This window comes from Triturus cristatus, chromosome 8 (assembly GCF_964204655.1).
Source record: "Triturus cristatus chromosome 8, aTriCri1.1, whole genome shotgun sequence".
Classification (NCBI taxonomy): domain Eukaryota; kingdom Metazoa; phylum Chordata; class Amphibia; order Caudata; family Salamandridae; genus Triturus; species Triturus cristatus.
The window spans coordinates 1,083,230,835-1,083,249,822 of NC_140591.1; the positions used below are offsets into that span (position 1 = coordinate 1,083,230,835).

An 18,988-nucleotide genomic window follows, 5' to 3' on the forward strand; every position below is an offset into this window, starting at 1 on the left:
TATTTGGACAGGCATAAGGGGGGGTGCAAGATGTTATTCCAAAATGGAAACAACAAATTCTAGGTGAAGCTGGTTGACAATTTGGAGGACTTTATAGTTGGGGGCAGAGGTTCTGATAGAGACATGACACGTTTTAAGAGAATGAAGACAGGCCAAACGTGGCAAGAGAAATATCCCTATACATCGACGACGCGCTATGGGACTCGTTGGAGACTAAAAAGGATTAGAATATATTTCCCCAGGGAAAACATACTGGTGCAAGGAATAGCTTCGCAGTAAATTTGTCAAAACTCGGCAGTGAATGGATACAATTGGGCCGAGAAAAGGGCAAAAGAAGTACTGAAAAGTTGAAAATAAACTCGGGGGCTGGGAAGTGACCGTAGAGCTGGCAGAGACACTATACATTATAAGTTCATAGTCGATGTCTGCATTAAAATCCTGTTGTATGTTTTTGAATTCATTGTGTTTCATTTACCCTGCGGCTCACTTAAAGCCCCATCATACAAATGAACAGAGGGATTTTTTCCAACTGTGGTGTGCAATTGAAGGACTTTCTCTGCCATGAGTCCTGATCACAAGAGTGTTTGCACAGCTGTTATATGTGGTGCGGTGGTAGCCTCCCCACCGGCATGGCCAAATTGCAGAAATACTGGAGGCTATGTAGTCCCCTTGCATTCTCTGTTCTACCCTATGATATTGAAAGAGGTTTATGGACTCAGTTTGGACCCCTAGTGGTGCCATACCAGACTGTTTGGCTTGTACCAATGTTACTTATGGAGAGGGGCCTGACCTGTGCTTATGTGCAGTTCGAAGGGGAAAATCGTGTCACTCACTAGAATCCTCCTCACTCCGCTGTTCTCCACAGTGCCAAACATAACGCCTCTTCCTCATATTGTTGGTTACTCCTCTTGAGAGATACTCCATCGTGACCTCATACGTCCGAGCACTGTGGTTTGTTGCAGCTTTATTTTGTTTCACTCTACCAGGGCACAAGTCCTAAAAAAAGAAGTGGGGGGACTAACCTAGATAATAAGTGTGCAAGTGACATCATAGCGCGTGACATCATGACGCGTGACATCACGGCGCATGACATCACGGCACGTGGCATCACAGGCGGTGGCATCATAAGAAGTGACATCAGATCTTAAGCCCTCACATATATGTGTAGCAGGTCTATCATGAGTACATAGGAGCACATTTCTAGTGTACAGGGAAACCCTCTTGATTTAGGCTGAAGATTCACACTGTTGTAAGCCTCACACAAAACAATGTTTCCTTTTGTCAGCGTAAACTTTCTCTACCCATAGTGCTTTACAAGAAAAAATAGTGGTACTTAAATTATTTCAACGCCTCCTCAGGGGTAGTAAGCACTATATTAAATGCTATTTATTTTGTGTAAATACTGGGAAAGACCAACACATCTGACTTCAGTCCATGCATATCTTGTAAACAGGGACTGAACAAAGTGAAAAGCTGCCTTTCTTAAGTATGTGTGACGTGCTAACAAGGTGAACCTTTGTTTCCCCTCTGCTGCATTTGCATCCAGGTGTGAGGCTCCTGACTGCTCCCAGCCAGGAGACTTCAACAAAAGGAAGCCTGATGACCCCTCAGATTCGGCCTTTGTTATTGGCCTAGCATTAGTCTAAAATAAGAAAGCTTCGTCCCCGCCTGCATGTAGTTGCGGATTAAAAAAAGACAACAACGTGCAGGCGCTACTGAATGTATCACGGTGTTTGCAAATTACACGGGGACGAATTCAGTATATTTTTCAGTGGGGCCCAACTTCTTGGCAGGGTGGACACCGTCCACCCTGTGAAAATAGCAGGCAGACACCGTTCACCCACGTGTACCCCCAACTCATGCCCTGCACTCTACTTCTTCCCTGCTTGGCGGCCGGATAGGTATTTTGCCCTTATTCATCCAGCCCTTTTTGTACCAGCCCTTCAACCGAGCCAAAACACTTTACCGATACTGATCTCCTGCAATTTTTGGGGTCCTCTGCATGTTTGTGCTGATTTAGTTACACACTCTCAATGTCTTCTCAGGCTCATATATATTAGGAGTCCTGATGATGATCCAGTCTTGAATAGGGATGGAAACGCTGTCGACTAATCAGGTGAATCAAATAAAATTTGTATCGTAATTTGTTGTCTGGGTCGTCTATTTAGAAAGCCTAATAATACACAGCTATTTGTCTATATCACATAAGTGTGTCGATCTTCTGAGCACAGGCACTTTTGTATCTCAGTGAACCATGTGTACGATTAAAAAATGATAAAAAAATAATGATAATTTTGTTGTTATCAAGGACTATTGTTCTCTCTCCTTTAATAGACACCCCAGGTCTCGAGTGACCATTTGGTTTTCCTTGTTTTTCAGTATAGAGAATAAAGCTCTGATACAGCATAGCCACATTTTCTGAAGAAATTGAGGCATTCCTGATTTTCATTGCTAGTGTGCTGCTATCTATTAAGGAAAAATGTCCTCTGCAACAGCTCCTTTATAGCATAAATCACCTCTTTAGGTTTTTTCCCGAACTTGTGAGGCCCTATTCGGAACGTTGTCTCTCTCACACGCGGAAGACTTCACCAGCTGCTTCACCGGATCGGGTGACCAGCGGCAACACAATCAAAGCTGGCTGACAGCCTTAACCTTATGAATAGGGTCTCACAATAATTAGTAGCTACTTATTCTGAATACTCGTCTGCATCACAGAATATAGAATCTGCTTCATGAGGAAACATTAATTAAATGGAATTCTGGTCTCTGTTACCCTGGAGACCATCTACTACTATTTACCTTCGGGACAGAAGTACAACCGACAATAAGGACCGTAATCATAGGAATTTATCCCTGAAGAAGTCGCTGTGTACTTCATGGTAGCGACGAAACACGTGTTGGCTAGGCTATGATTCTGTACCAAGGAACGCACAACAGGGACAATAAATCCTGGAACCATACAGAGCAGTGGATGAACAGCGTTTCTTTCTTTCCTACACTCATTACTGTACTAACTTAAATCTATGTATCACTAGTGTGTGCAGGCGAACTTGGAGTTCTTTGTCTGTGGTTTACCACAATCCAGTGAGAGGGGTCTCTACCCTTTTGCACCACACTTACGCCTAAGTTCACCCTATAATATTTGTGTACTGCCTTAGAGCTCCATCACCTCACTAGAACAACCACCGGGCGTGCAGTGTCAACTGTCTGTTATGCTAAAGACATCTTGGGAACATTTAGAAAGTTGACCTAGGAATCCATTTTGCCCGATGCTAACCATGGGCTTTGTGGTTTGTAACTCACATTTTTGTGCTTTCTATTTGCTGGCTTTATTTGTTTTAGTCTGTCCAGCTTGAGTCCGCACCTTCCCTTGCCCAAACCTTATACAGTATCGTTCCGAGTGCTCCCTGTCTGCAAACAGGCCTGTAAATCGTGTTCTTATCTCACCACATTTGCTGTGCATTCAAAGACCGAGGCGGTCAAATGTCAGGCGCTGTCTTCCATGGGTGCTTGTTTACTTTTCGTTCTCTGACTTTAAAGAGGGCGGAGGGGTAGGAAAGAGTTTTTTTCTTGCACATGGCCACATTTAAATGAATTGTGTAAGTATTTCAGAAAATATCAGAATGAGGAACACAAATGGAGCACATTTCTTGTTTTTTCTGAAGTGAGTTGGAAACAAGTATTTTAATATGATCAAAGCAAATCATTACATTAGGTGATACAATTTCCACACATCACATTTTCCTCTGTGCACTGCATAGTTTTATTAGTAAAACTGTATGTCTTTGAAAATGTAATGTTCATTCCAATTGAACATGTGTTGTCTATAATGGCAGTGTGATACCACACCAAGAATACTCCACTCTACTCTACTCTGCACCACTCCACACCACTTCACTCTACTCTGCTTCACTCCACTTTACACCACTACACTCTGCACCTCTCCACTCTACTCCACTGCACTCTATGCCAATCCACTCTATGCCTCTCTACTCTACCCTGTACCCCTCTACTTTATGCCAATGCACTCTTTGCCACTCTACTCTACACCACTGCACTCTTTGCCACTGCACTCTACACCACTCCAGTCTAGGCCACACCAATCGACTCTGCACAACCCCACTCTATTCTATGCTACTCTTATGCAACTGTATTCTATGCTCCTCTGCAATATTGCACTCTATGCCATTGCACTCTATGCCATTCTGCGCAACGGCACTCTACCATGCACCACTCTACTCTATGCCACTTCACTCTACCTATTCCACTGCACTCTATGTCAATCTACTCTCAACCACTACACTTTACACCAAAGCACTCTACACACTGCCTTCTGTAACTGCACTCGACACCACTGCATTCTTCACTACTCTACACCACTGCACTTGCTGAAACTCTACTCTGCAACATTGCCCTCTCTGCTTCTAAACTCTATGCCGCTCTACTTCGCATTACTCTACTCCACTCTATGCCACTGAACTCTACAGCAATATACTCTACTCTGCACCACTCTACGGTACTCTACGCCACTGCATTTTATGCCACTCTTCTTTACTTTGCACTCTATGACACTGCACTCTACCCTACTTGACTCTACTCAGCACCACTGCCTGGTGCATCACTCAACTCTTCGCCACTCCACTCTGCACCCTTTCATGCCACTCAACTCTACGTCACTGCACTCGATGCCACTGCAGTTTACGCCACTCTACTCTATTCTGCTCTACTCTGATACACTATTTTGCGCTACTGACCTCTGTGCCTTTGCACTCTACTATGCACCACTCTAATCTATGCCACTGCATTCTACAATGTTGCATTGTACGCCGCTGAATTCAATGCCACTGCACTCTACATCACTATACTCTGCAACACTCTACGCCAATGCACTCTACCCCAGTCCACTCTACTCTATGCCACTCCAGTGTATGCCACTCTACGGAACTCCACACTATGCCACTCCAATATACGAAACTCTATGCCACTCCACTTTAGAACTCTCTGTCCCACTCTCCACTATTCCACTCTACGACTTTTCATGCCACTCTCCTCGGCACTGCTAACCTTTAGCCATGCTGACCTGCATCCACACTGGTGTGCAACATGGCTAAAACACATTGGCAAGCCAATAGCTTTTGCATAGGCAAGACGTATTAGCTTTGCCAATGCTTGTTTTCTACAGATGTGGCCCTTTCGTCTGAGATTACCAAGTGTCTTGGATATGAAGCACTGCCGCCAGCTTCTCTCTGTCCTGCTTTGGCTTTGCATCGCTTACCCGACATAGAACAAGAAAATAATTGCATGGTTATTTGAACGGCTTATGTTTGTGTTCTCAGTAAGAACTTCTAATGACAGAGTGAGAGGTGCAATCAAAGCGCATTATGCAGCCGCTTGTGTTTTAGAGGACAGGACTGCAGCCTGATGAGCACCTGGGAGCTCCCAGAATGCTATGCTTTCATTAATCAGAACATTTAGTTAGCCTTTTAAGCTTTATCATTTAGATTAGAAATGTGCTGCAACGCCCCTGACGTTCACACATTTCACAGCTGTATAAAAGGAGTAGTTAGCTTCACATCTTAAAAAAATTAATTCGTCTTTTGGACCAAGACGCTTTCTTCATTCCTTATTTTACCAAAACCGCATCTCTTTTAGCACTGTTTTGTCATCTTAAATTCTGCTTTAGCATTGAATACACTTTTTTGAAATAATTACAGTGGAGGTTTTATAATGACTCAAATACCAAAACATTATCTGACATTTGGAAGCAGTGTCATGTTGGTGTTTAGGTCAGAGAATCCTTGGAAAAATAATATCTGCTCTGGGTGGTCACAGGAATGGAGAACAACGATAACTGCATATTTCTATAGGTTTAATTTCAATTCTTGTACTCCTGTTATAGTGTAACTGTTACTTGCAGTGTCAGGAATGAGGATAATTAATTAAAGGGGAACTCCATTTATGTGTCTAATCTCACTGGTGCCCTTTATTGCATTTGTTAAAAGTATGTTTTAGCCATAGTGAGGTTGCAGTCAGTTTGCAGACTGCGCATTGTACTTGCACATATGATGAAAGTATTCTATGTCAGCCGCTTTATGGAACTTTTACAATGAAAAACACAAAAGGACTAAGACTGTTGCTGAGATATTGGAAAATTTGTTAGATGTCCCACCTGACTTTTTTGAAAGGAAGATTTTGCTTTCTTTCAGTTTACTTACAGCAATTTTTAGGTCAAACTACTCTGTTGCGAGACATGTTGTGGCTTACCAAGAACATACAGGAGCTTGGAGCCTGCCCGTTACTTTCTTCTCACTGTCATTTACCTGCTTCATGTTTGTGTCCCACCTTGCCAGTCTTGTATTTGATCTCCCATGGAGCATTGCTTCTTTACCATTCTTTTGATTGGCTAGCATTCCTGCTTCTGCTGCTTGCTTTTCAACCACTACTTTTTAGGTCTCGCCTATGTAGCACGCATGCGCTGCTTGGGAGAAAGACCTTTAGCCATCGATGTGCCTTTTCAGCCAAAAACATGCACGCATTGCTTTCAATGGCAATGCGTGCAAGTGTGGCGATTCCCTTGCGGGAGCGAGCTTTGATACCATATGTTTGTAATTAACTTGAAAACATATGGGGCCCCTGCTCGTTCCCGGAAGCGAAACAGGCGCAGGCCCCCTCCTGTCTTCCCTCCCCCTGCTGCCTCCTTCTTTAGCGCAAGTTTTTTCTACTTACTTTGTGATGCTATTCCTGCTAATTTGGGCCACAATCACCAGATACATGGCAGATTTCTAGTTTACTTTTAGTGCAGGGGCGCCCACTTGTTCACTCTTTTCATGGCAGGTTGTAGCGCGTCTAGAACCAGTGGAGCCCGACTGTTGGAACAGAAATGCGGTGTTCGCACTGGCGCAAAACACTGCAGTTATGAGCATAGCGCTGTGACTGGCCATGCTTTTGTCTTCTTTGTCTCTTTGTCGTTACTGATGTCCGACCTGCAATCCTCCTGTGACTTGAACCGAAACTTTGAATCTGGGATGACGCACATTTCTAAATATCCCGATGCAACCAGCTCTAGCATACTTTAGCTGAGACCCCTCTGCTGTAAATGTTGTGGATGCTCAAGAACAGTCTAGGAAGCCATCGACCGGCATCCTGGGAAGGATCCAGCACGTTTTTGAAGATTGCATGTCGCCAATAGCGTCACTGTGAGGCATACATTTTGTTTAACATGGGATACTGCGGGGCTGCTTGCAGCACCGAAGGGACAATGCACAACACAGACAGACTTCAAATCAAGAAGTGCAAAAATGTTACTGGCAGCCAAAGGGTGTTCTTAATTTGTGCAGGGGGCCCAGGTGCTCCGCTCTGGCACTCATTTTTAGGGACAAGAGCTTATCATCAGCAGGCTTTAACCCAAGGCAAAAGAGAAATGTGGAAAATAAATAAATCAGCAAGAGAAATACATGAGCACAGTGAAAAAGGGAGAAGATGGGTGATAAAGAACCTGTGATTGTCAGATAAGAGGCAAAACGCAAAAGATATTGGAAGAAAGAGGAACGCAGCCGAATCATTATCAAGCAGCTTTGTTTTTTTGTTGTTTTTTGGGCAATCCTGGTATTCTACATTGCAGGCGATGGTCTATTAAGAAAACCTTTTTGCCCCTCCAATTACTGTTTTATAATATTCACCACTGCCTCTGAAGTTCAGCAAACACGTTTGCAATGCAAATGGCCAGGCTGTCATCCGTGCACCCATAAAATAGCTCACCTCACAGTAGCCCATGATTTAACACTTGTGCCAGTTTCTCCCTCCTGCTCCATTTGTAGGTCTGGCTCGACAGTGGATCTGTCTGCAATAACTAGTGTTAGCAGTTTTTTAAAATACACATGGAGTGGGCTGTTGCTCTAAGGAGTGTTTCTCTCTTCCTTATGCTACTGGCTGTTTGGTTTCCTTCTTGGAAGTAATTCCACTGAAAGCACGAGGGAGTATTTTACAACTAATTACGTATATCCTATATGCATCGTGTTGGACCCGGCCTCGTAACATGGCTCTACTTGTCCCCGCACCACCTAACCTGGTTCCTGCAGCCCCAAGCCACGGCCTAGCCGATCCTTCCCACCAAAACACACGCACCCGACCCGGACATCCTCGTCCATGGCCTCTCTCCTTTCGGCCACCCCGGGCCCGCGTGCCCACTTCATGCACCAAGATGGCCGCCCGGCCCCAGCGCGACCCGGGCCTAGAGGCGCCACTCCGGCTGGAGGACATCACGCTTCCAGGGGATGAGAGAGGGAGGAGCAGTTTCTATCGCACCTCTGAACTCCCCTGGGACGATGGGTTTCGATCGGCCCTCCGGCCTCCCTGAGGGCTGGCTCCACGCCTGCTGGGTGTCTGGGACTCCTCCCGACCCGGCCCTGAAAGGATCACAAGACAATGGCAGGAAACCCCGACAAGCGACCCCCAGGTGACAAGACCCCTGCCTGCACAGACTCCGGACATCAAAGAGGGGTCGACCTATAACAAGGGGTGCTCTGGGACTGTCCGGCAGATTCGACGCTGGAACAACGAGAGCCTGCTGACGCGGTCGCGGCTCCTGGAACTTAGAACCACCTGAGCCCTGCTGAGTGACTCGCGGCTCCCTGAAGATCGTAAGACCTCCGAACTGTACCTGAGCCCTGCTGAGTGACTCGCGGCTCCCTGAAGATCGTAAGACCTCCGAACTTGTACCTGAGCCCTGCTGAGTGACTCGCGGCTCCCCGAAGATCGTAAGACCTCCGAACTTGTACTTGAGCCCTGCTGAGTGACTCGCGGCTCCCTGAAGATCGTAAGACCTCCGAACTTGTACCTGAGCCCGCTGAGTGACTCGCGGCTTCCACAGACTCCACCGGTCCCGCCGGACCCCAACGACAACAAGCCTACCCCCCAGCTCGAGGATTGTGAGCTGTGCGCCGGGTACGTCCTTGCCTTGAACCTTTTACCAGAGACTGTCCCGCTACCCCCTATCCCTTCCGAGACTCCTTGAGCCCGTGCTCTCCTTGTACATATTTGCAGTGCTAACCTGTTTGATAAAGATTGATTCCTAAGAACGCACGGTGTGGTGTTTCTGTGTCGTGTGGTGCCAGAAGTACGATCCTCGATACGAGATTCCTCCTCCTGAGGAGTCTCCCGCCAGTGCCCGGCTACGATACTTTGAGGGTGGGTCTCAGGGTAGTCAGGACCCCCTTTCCGGGCTCCTCTGAGGTCGCCGTCTAACACATCGGATAAAGAAAGCAAACATTTTAGGCTACTTTTTCTTAGCATTATCACATCCCATAGCCCTGGCTTTAATACGATATACTGCATTTGTGCATGCAATTGCAATGCATGTAAACACCATTTGTGAATTCCTGTTTACACACATTGGCACACTATAGCCAGAACCTATAGGCTTTGCCAATGTTTTTTTTGTCTCTCTTGCTCTGATTTAAAGTTTGATGATGAGTAAGTGATGAATGAGTCCCAATACCCAACAAGCATTAGCATAGCCAATAGGTCTCGCTTTTGGGACCTTATAAGTATTTACTTATGCAGCACAATATCCTTGGTGCAACAACAACTGTTGCATGGCTAAACACTTATAAGCTCCGAAAGGCGAGACCTATTGGCTATGCCAGTGTTTGTTTTCTTTTGTGTTATGCACTCCACAAGAGCACATGCATTTTTTAGCTATCTCCCCATGTACTTTTCCCCCACACTCAGTGTTGCTCTGTGTCACTCATGTGCTTCTTCCCAGTGCTTCCCCGCACCCTCTACATTACTTCCCTCCTTTCCTTTCCCCGTTATTCCTTCTCCCCCACATGTGCCCTGCTTCTATCTCACTATTGTTTTTTCCGACACCCATACTGCTTTCGACCAACACCCGAGTTGCTTCCAATGCCCCTCCCAACCTTCCCCGTGTTGCTTCCATGTCCCATGTTGCTTTAGTATCTCTCCTTCCCATTGCTGTTGCTCCACATTTAGAATAACAAAAAAAACTTTTGCACGGTTTAGTTTTTTTAGCTACTGATCCAACTGGGATTGGTTACTAAAAAGAAAAAAGCACTTGCGTCATTTTGTAGGCACACACGAGCCTTCAAAATTACATGGGTGATTGCATTAAATGCTTTTTAAAAAAACATTAGCCATGCTGCACAGTATCAGGGAAGCTGTTCATCGTAGCTAAAACCCATTGGCAATGTCAAAATCTTCTAAAAGTTTCTCCTGGCATTACCTCCTCCTCACTACTAGGCCTGGGTAAAATTTGTATTTAATGGTGAATCTTGTGTAATTTTGGTAATTTCGTGTAACTCTTGTTATGCAAAATTCTTAAAATTACGTTTTTCTGCCACGTGACGTAACTATGTGCCATTTGTGGGAAAAATATAGTGAGAGCACACAGGAACAATACGAATTACCAGAATGAGAGTGACTACTGTTTGTAGAGATTATGTTTTGTTGTGCTGCAAGATAGTGCTAAATTCCAGTTCTGCATTTGCAGTAATTAGGCTTAATTTCACATCATTTTTCCAAAGCATTACATAGTTATGCAAGCACAAATTCCGTGAATTTCAACCACCACCAATCATTACTTCATCCCAGTTCTTATTTCATGAGGCTCTACCAAAGCTGGTATGACCAGCAACAATCACCCATTAATGTAGTAAATAAAAAAAGGGAGAAGGGAAAAATCTAGACACTAAGGAGGAAAGACTGCATCCAGAAGGGCAACAAATCCTAAAGTATTAGTGTCAAAGCAAGCCAAGGGGCACATCAAGCTCAAAGAATAGTAGGCACAACCAGAGCACCCAGAGTTGCAGGACACCCAAAATAGTGAACCACAAGACACAAACGGAGAGCAGAGAAATTAAGTCAGGCATTACCCAAAGGAGTTAGCATAAAGAAATATCCAGCAGAGCACATGCCCCAACCCAAGCAAGCATAAGAGCCCAGTAGAAAAAGTGTCACCAACTCCCACTCCTGAGGTTGGAGGTGGTAGTTTGATGGCAGTCTCTCTCCTGGGCGTGGGTGGTAGAAATTGGAATCCCACATGATATGGCCCAAATCTAAGACAGAGACCACAAAAAATAAACCTAACCTAAGGCATCCTTGGGATTGCAGAGGGGGGCCTCAAACAGGCACTATGTCATATTCTAAATAGCACAAGACCACACCTACATGAACTAGGTACCAATTCAAACCAAAGTGAAAGCAAAAAACTGGTCCAACAGTCACACATAAGACAGCAGACCAGTGCCCCACACATTGTGGGGGGAAGCCCTAGCAAATACATATTTAAGTTCTATTGAAGTGGAAGACCAAGCCTAGTGTAACAGGTCCTCCGGGGTAAAAAAATCTATCTTAAGGTCCCAGGCTGAGAATACTCCCATAAGACCGTGACCATGAATGCCACTGAAGGAGTCCCAGAAGATGAGAGACATTCTTGCAATGAACTAAGACATCTTTAAATGTTGTTTACAAAATATTGCTACGTTTGAGTTAATAATAGAATATCTACACCCTTTTTCCAAGCAATATTGAGACCCCAATATTTATGTCACATATTTCTCTCTATGATATTCTGACATACACGTCTACTACACGCACCAGAACCCTGGAAAGGGCAGTAAAGGGCAGCACCTCAAGAAACAAGGCAAATGGAGCAGAGAAACCCCAGTGTACATGAATCGAGAAACCAAACATCTCCAAACATAGGGTTTGTCAAGCCCTGCTCTGTGCCCATCCAGGAGCACAGGTTAAAATGGGTGATCAGACCTCACACCATAAAATAGATAGAGGTAGAAGTAGCCCAATGTCCCTATAAATACGACTTCGTAGTAGGCAAAGAAGGCCCAGGGTAGGCCAGGCTTGCACCTTGACAACGAGCACATAATGAGAATATAGCCAAAGTCATCAAGAAGGAGCACAGCCGACTGGCAGTCAGACCACAGAACCACGAAGGAGGCACCAGAGGTCACTGAAAGAGGACCAACATACTGGAACAGAGGTTGCCACCCTTTGCAGCAAAGATGAAGCGAAACCACCGAGTGTGAAGAGAAGGACCATCACGGAAGGCTACAACTACCTACAAAGGTAGCACACTGCAGGGGGCAGCCCACAAAGGGCACACGCCCCAAACACGGAGCAGCCCACAGCCGGAGCTGAATCCCCCTCAGAAATACTCACAGCAAAGAATGAGGGGGGAGACCTCAGGAGGATTCAAATGAAGGCAATCTGAATGCAGCTCACTACATCACATTCACAGAAAGACAAACAGCCGTTGTAGAAGGATGGAGGCAAAGAAAGAAGCAAGGACCAGTTCGTGTGCCCAAAGAATCCGATGGGGGGATGCCTGGGGCATATTGATGGAGATTCAAAGCAACATCCAGTACAGCAGCCACTACTCAAGCCCAGCATGGAGCTAGAGAAGGGCAAACCAACTACTGGAACAAGGACAGCACAGCTCCAAATAGGTTGAGCAGAGTGATGGGAGCACACAGTTCAAGCTCAAACAGGCAACAACCCCAGCATGGGCTCGGGTCGCCTGTGAGGCATGAACACAACCCACAGCATCAACAAAAAGTAAACAGGAAAAAGCTTCAACAAATCATGCAAAGTAAGCAAGAACTCCTAGCTAGAGACGGGAAACACGGAGTGCCAGCATTCCAAAAGTGACATACAAAACCAGAGGTTTCTGCGTTTAGGGTGTCCCTTATAGGAGTCAATCTTGTTTCTTTTAGCTGGACAGTGGGGGGGGGGGGGAGGCTCATCTTACCGTCTAAGGACTGGGCCAAGGAACTGATAAGGAGGTAATATGGTGTGTTAGTTGCTGCCAATAAAGTGTAGGTGTTCTTATTTCTGTTTACTTCAACGGTATGAGCTCTTTTAAACAGCTGTCTTCCTTCTTTCCTTAACAGAGAAATGACGCAAAAACTTAAATGTGCAACAATGGTATGAAATGATTGCAAGTGATAGTGGTAGTGGCCTGTTTCAATACTACTAGAATGGCAATGTCACTTCTGAACCAGACACACTTTAAAAAATCATATAAAAACATAGGACAAATACATGTTCCAGTAGTAAGACACAGAAAGCACTGGGGCAGAGAGAAACTTGACATGCAAAGGAAGGAGATGCAATAGTAGAAGCAGTGAGCGAAAGGGAAACATACAGCAAAAAATAGGAGGGCGGGCATAAAATGATAAACAAGAGGGAGTGCGTAAGGATGATTACAAGGAATCAGATGAAGATTAAGGGCCTGATTTAGATGTTGGCGGATGGGTTACTCCTAAGCCTGGGCAAAGCACTACGCTACGCTCGCGTAGTTTGCACAGTGCAAACACGCGTATCATAGCGTTGCGTAGTGCAGCGGTCATTTTTTGCTTGCTCACGGTCCTCAACGTCAAGTTGGCGACCTCGAGCAAGCAAAATGACATCCCGGTGAGACTTTTTCCTCGTTTGCGATCAGCAACATCAAGTTGGCGATCGCGAGCGTGGAAAATAAACCTCCCGGCGAGATTCTCAACACGGGGAGGTCAGGTTTCTCATTGCGAGTGGTCGTGTATGCTCGCGACCGCTCGAGATGAGAAACTACCAGTCCGCGTTGAAAAAGCTGCAGCTCGAGTAAAAATCTACTCGAATGCCGGATGCTTGTCCGCACTGTGCAATCATTGAAAACGGCATCTTGCACAGTGCGAACAGGGTACTACGCAGTTCGCGAAGGGCTACGCGTAGCTCGCGTAGTGCGAAGTGCACTTTGCGTAGCTTCACGTAGCGCTACTTCGCGAACTACGCCCAGGGTTAGTTACTCCATCACAAACATGACGTGTCCACCATCTTTCTCCTGTTACTCGCAGTGTAACTCAGTTGATTCTAGTTACCTTTACCCATCCCTTGGTTAAGGACTAAAAGGGCCTATTCAGCATATAAGACAATGGTTGGGCGCCCTCATGTAATACCTTGTATATCAACTATAGTGGTTCAACTTTGCAGAAAGCGTATTTACAGTTGGGTGGATACAAGTGTGTGGTGTTAGAAAGCTCAGACACATGTCATCTCGCCCAAGATATTGGACACCTCTATAAATCTTTTATGTTTGAAGGATATGAGTGTAGCAATATCGAGTTTCACTGCCCTCGATATTCTCTCTACTTGTTAGTCGACTTTATTCCTTTGTCTGCCACACATTGTGACTTCTACCATTTCTTCGTGGCCCTTCTCAGCCTAACTGTGGTCTTTTCTAATTATTAGTATACCAACGATCACAGGGGGATGTTTTTGGTGTACTGCAAGGGCTTTAATGAGTGAAATTAGTTGCAAACTCTAATGAAAATAGAATTGTGTAGTGTGAGCCTCAGGTATGGCTACATTACTCAATTCAGTGATTGTTGTGTGTCGTGTGGGTGTGTGGCGTGTGACAACATGGCCTTTTGCCAAACTGCTGAAGCGGACTTGAAGGGAGACCTCAAAATAGTGGGGTTGAAGGATAGTGTGTTGCAGGCCTAGCGATGAAGGGCTATATAGATCAACATGCATGACTTGGTTGCACATAGGCTGACTATGTCACTAACAAATACCAGATCCTTAAAGAACAGAGTCCTGGGGGCCAAAGTTGAAAAAGGCATGTTGTCTTAGTCATTAGACCAGCTAAAAATGTCAGGACAACATAAGGGACTATATTAAAGAAGACTTGCTCTTCAAAAAGCCAGGGGGAAAAGAAAGATGTGTAGGTAAGGGCTTTGTTTGTATTATATCGTAATTTTCATATTATTTTAGATGTTGTCAAATAGTTCCTTTTTCCCTGCGCATAGTTCCTGTGCCCACCTTTCCACGGGCCTTCAATGTAGAACACTTTTTTTACTGCCATGCTAGACTCGTTCTTTAGCAATATCAATAGATGTATAACTTAACTAGCCAGTTCATCAGGAAAAATACATATTTGCTTTCCCACACAGCAATGGTACATTATATATAAGTTCAGGCTAACGTATGCACCCATTTGTATGTTTTATTTTCGAGAAAACATTAAAATGTAATAGCTCGTATGAGACAGTATCTTCTGTAATGGTAAATTCCTCTCAGTGTTGCTTCTTGCATCCTCCTCATATCACTGGCTGCAGTCGCTGGCCACATCTGTTGGTCTCAAGTAGTGTTGATTTCTGGTTTATGGGTATTAAGTCTGCAGCTGGCCGCACACTGAGCTGGCCATTCCTAAGGGGGCTTTGGCATTTGTGTGGTCATTAAACCTGTGTATTCCTTGGCAACAGTCCATCTAGGTGTTTTTCTGCACGCTAACCTTCTGGGTGATCTCTGCTACTATCAAACTGTGAGCGGGGAGGTGTACTAAAGTCTTTATCGAGAAGTAGACACCACGAGAATTAAGATGTGTCTATTAGACCTTCTTGTATTACACATTACCTACAAAACTGAAAGCCATTTTTCAAAATTTTACAACAATTCCTGCTTACCATAAATTTAGAGATGCAGGCCTGGTGAATCTGTTTTTCTGCATGTTGAAGAGTATACTGCTATGTTCTTCATCTCTTAAAAGAAATGTGTTATATGCCGTGGGTGTAGTTGAAATACAGTAGTATAGCTGGATAACAGTGAACTTTGTGTATATTTTTCACTGAGGGGTTTTAAGTGATGACAAATAGACAACGAGGGCAAAGCTCGAGTTGTCTGTGATGTCACTCAGAACCCTAAGGTGAAAAACATTACCGTAATTCACTTTTTACCAATCTATAATTTTATGTTATGTATGGCCCCCAAAATCATCAACCTTCAACTACTGTGCCGGGGTAGAGAATAATAGGAGAGCTAGACATAGCATGTCCTCTCCTCCCTGAAGCCAATGAGAACAAGCATTGGCATAGCCAATAGGTCTCGCCTTTGGGACCTTATAAGTGTTTAGCCATTCAACAGTTGCATAACTAAACACTTATAAGGTCCCAAAAGCGAGCCCTATTGGCTGTGCTAATGCTTGTTTTAACTGCTGCAATCTATGGAAGCCTCACGGAGAACATCAAAGCGGCCTGTGTGGCCACGAAAGTGATCGCGATCACACATCAAAGCGGCCGCGAATGTGAAAGTGATAGCGGTAAAGCGCGACCCGCGCACATGCACTGTAGGTCTAGGCTGGCCTGGTAGCACTTTTTGGAGCCCTCGCAAAATGTCTCGCCAGACCAGCGCATGCGCCGGGTCAGGCGAGACCTAAAAATAAATATCTTACCTGCTACCCGTAACCAAATCCTACTACCTTCCCTGTCTTCCTCCCCCTCCTGCAGATCCTGCTTTCTGCTTTTAGCGGAATCAGACAAGCAGAGCTGGACTCACAGGCTCTCAGAGAGCCCTGGCAGGCATGGCCTGGGAGGCCTTTATGACGTCACAACAGGTGATAACCAGTTTTGTTGTCAACTGTTGGGATGTCATAGCAAGTAGCTATGACGTGCAGAAAGTAAAATAAACGATAGAGGCTCTCAATGAAAGCTATACATAACAAAGCTGTATGGGCTTGTAAATCGGATTTATAAATGCAGATGACTGGATGTATGATTTAATATTTCACTACTAAATTCTTTTCACTCACACAAAGTATTAACCCCTAATTGTTTCCTATTGTATGGGAGTAAATCCCACTCAGTATTTGGGAGTAGATGTTCAAGCGAGGGCATTCCCCGAAAAGTTTGGGAGCAACCTCAACCCGAAAGTTTGTAGGTAGTTTCAAGCTTGTGTCTTACCCCTACTCATCTTGAAAAAGTTTGTACTCTCTACAAGAGCAGAAATAAGGGCCATATGTATGAACACATTTTCCCATAGACACAGAATGGGTAAAACCCTTTGATACATATGGCCCTACATTCCTTATCGGGGTGGCAGACGGAAGGGAACACCCTCAAATTTGGGGTGAGGGGAAGGAGAAGGGATTTCCCAGTGGCAAAAATAAGCTGTGAAAAAAACGAAAGCTGGACTAACAAAACAATTTCATTTAGGCAGGCATGATTGTACACTTTGTAAAATTACTGTGGCAGAAAAAACCACACAGGCATAAAAAAATCATAAAAGTTTTCACGAAGTCTGCCTGGAACCTGTGACCGACATCACTTTGAAACACACTGCAGGAACATTTTGTGAATTGCAAAAAATCGTAAACATGCATTGATGCAAGAATGCAAAATTTTTGTTCATTGAGTCCCATTTGTTTCTGTGGTCCTGTAGTGATAATTACAGATCTCTGTCATCAAAACAATACATTTTATTTCCTAAAAATTGGAATTAGGAATTCCTGTAATATTGGATATTGCCTGTTCTAACCAACTGGTTTCTCTTTCAGGTAACACTCCACCACTCTGATACAGCACTGGAAGCCTCGGAGGACTACAACGCCACCGCCATGAAACCAAACCTAAAGCAATGGAAACAACTCATGCTGTGCGGGATCTTGGCGTGGGGGCTCCTCTTCCTTGGGATCTTCATCTATTTTACCGACAACAACGCGGTTGAACCTATTCCCAGTTCCTTCTCCTACATAGAGACCAAGAGGCTGCTACCCTTGCAGGGGAAGCAACGAGTCATAATGGGGGCCATGCACGAGCCGGCATTCTCTGAAAGCGACAATGAGGTGTTTCCACATGGGGATCTGTTGGATTCCTTAAATTCGGATTTTGGGGCCCCAAAGAAATGGACTGAGGTTGAGGACACTTTTGAAAATGAAGAGGAGCTGTTCATCCCAAAATTGGGAAGAAAATCAAAAAGATCTTTCTTTCATCATGACAGAGACTACTTGTATGCTGCTGGACAGCCTCCGAATCATGGCAGATCTCATGATGGTGAAAGGGGAATATCTTCCGAGGGGGGTAACCACGGGCTGAACATGGTCCCAGGGGCAAAGTCGCGAGCGAGAAAAATGAGGAGACGACAGACCCAACGCAAGCGAGACTTGTCGTTGGATGAGTCAGAGGATTGGGAGGGTTTCTACTCCTCCATGTCCAAGTCTTTTCTGCAGAAGCTCTGGAAAGGGAATGTGTCTTCCAAGATGTTGAATCCTCGCCTACAGAAAGCGATGAAAGACTATCTGAGCACCAACAAGCATGGGGTTCGTTTCAGAGGCAAACAGAATATGAGAAAACTCTCTGCAAAGCAACTACTTTGCGACTTCAAGGAGAAAGTCCACGTAAAGACTCTGGATGGGAAGGAGGCCCCCTTTTCGACTCTGGGTTGGGAGAAACACGTGCCACACATCCCGTTAAATAAACTGTACCCAAATGGGTTCGGCAGTTGTGCTGTGGTTATGTCGGCGGGCGCCATCCTTAATTCTTCACTTGGAGAAGAAATAGGTGAGTTAAAATATTGCCTGCAAGCTTCTTTTTCTACGCTCTGCAATTAAGTGATGCAGAGGCATAGGCATTGCATTAATAATATAGTAGCAATGTGCTTTCAAAGCTGAATTATTTATGTTAAAAATTGAGTTGATGCGATACATGAGGCTTAGTTAATTAAAATGCTTGAATACGTTGGATATTAGCAGCACTGTATAGGAAGCTGCTTAACTACTGAACTGCTGACGGACATTTAGCACCTTGCTCAGTAATGTGCAAAACCACTTTGGTCCTGATTATGAGCAGAGCGGGATTACTATATGGGATTCTGCTTCACCTGATCGCGAGTGGCCCACTGTTCCTGCAGCTGGTGTTACTGGGTGTTGGAACACTGGACCTGAATTTACCGGGTAGTAATCCGGCCTTAAGCCTGCATGAGGCTTTGGCTGCAGCAGTAGCCAAGCCCCGTCCACCATTTTTTTTTCTGGCAGGGGGAGTGTTCACCGCTCCCCTTTACATATCTTAGCTTCCCTTTCCCTATTCTACTCTCCTCACCACCCTCCATCCATTTCCACCCCTCATAAAGCCTGCAACGTACGTTTACGACCTGCTGAGAGCAAACGGTAAATGTGAAAACCCCACAGAATTGGAATTCCATATGATTT

At 45.0% G+C, this 18,988-nt stretch overlaps 1 protein-coding gene across 1 annotated transcript in view; it reads left to right on the plus strand.

Annotated features, from left to right (window-relative positions):
• ST6GAL2 (ST6 beta-galactoside alpha-2,6-sialyltransferase 2) overlaps positions 1-18,988 on the plus strand; it is a 262,980-nt gene that overhangs the window by 96,759 nt on the left and 147,233 nt on the right. Inside the window, exon 2 of the mRNA XM_085622618.1 lies at positions 17,339-18,341. Coding sequence (XP_085478744.1) covers positions 17,399-18,341 — 943 coding nt within the window. The 5' untranslated portion in view covers positions 17,339-17,398. The remainder of the gene's footprint in view (positions 1-17,338; positions 18,342-18,988) is intronic.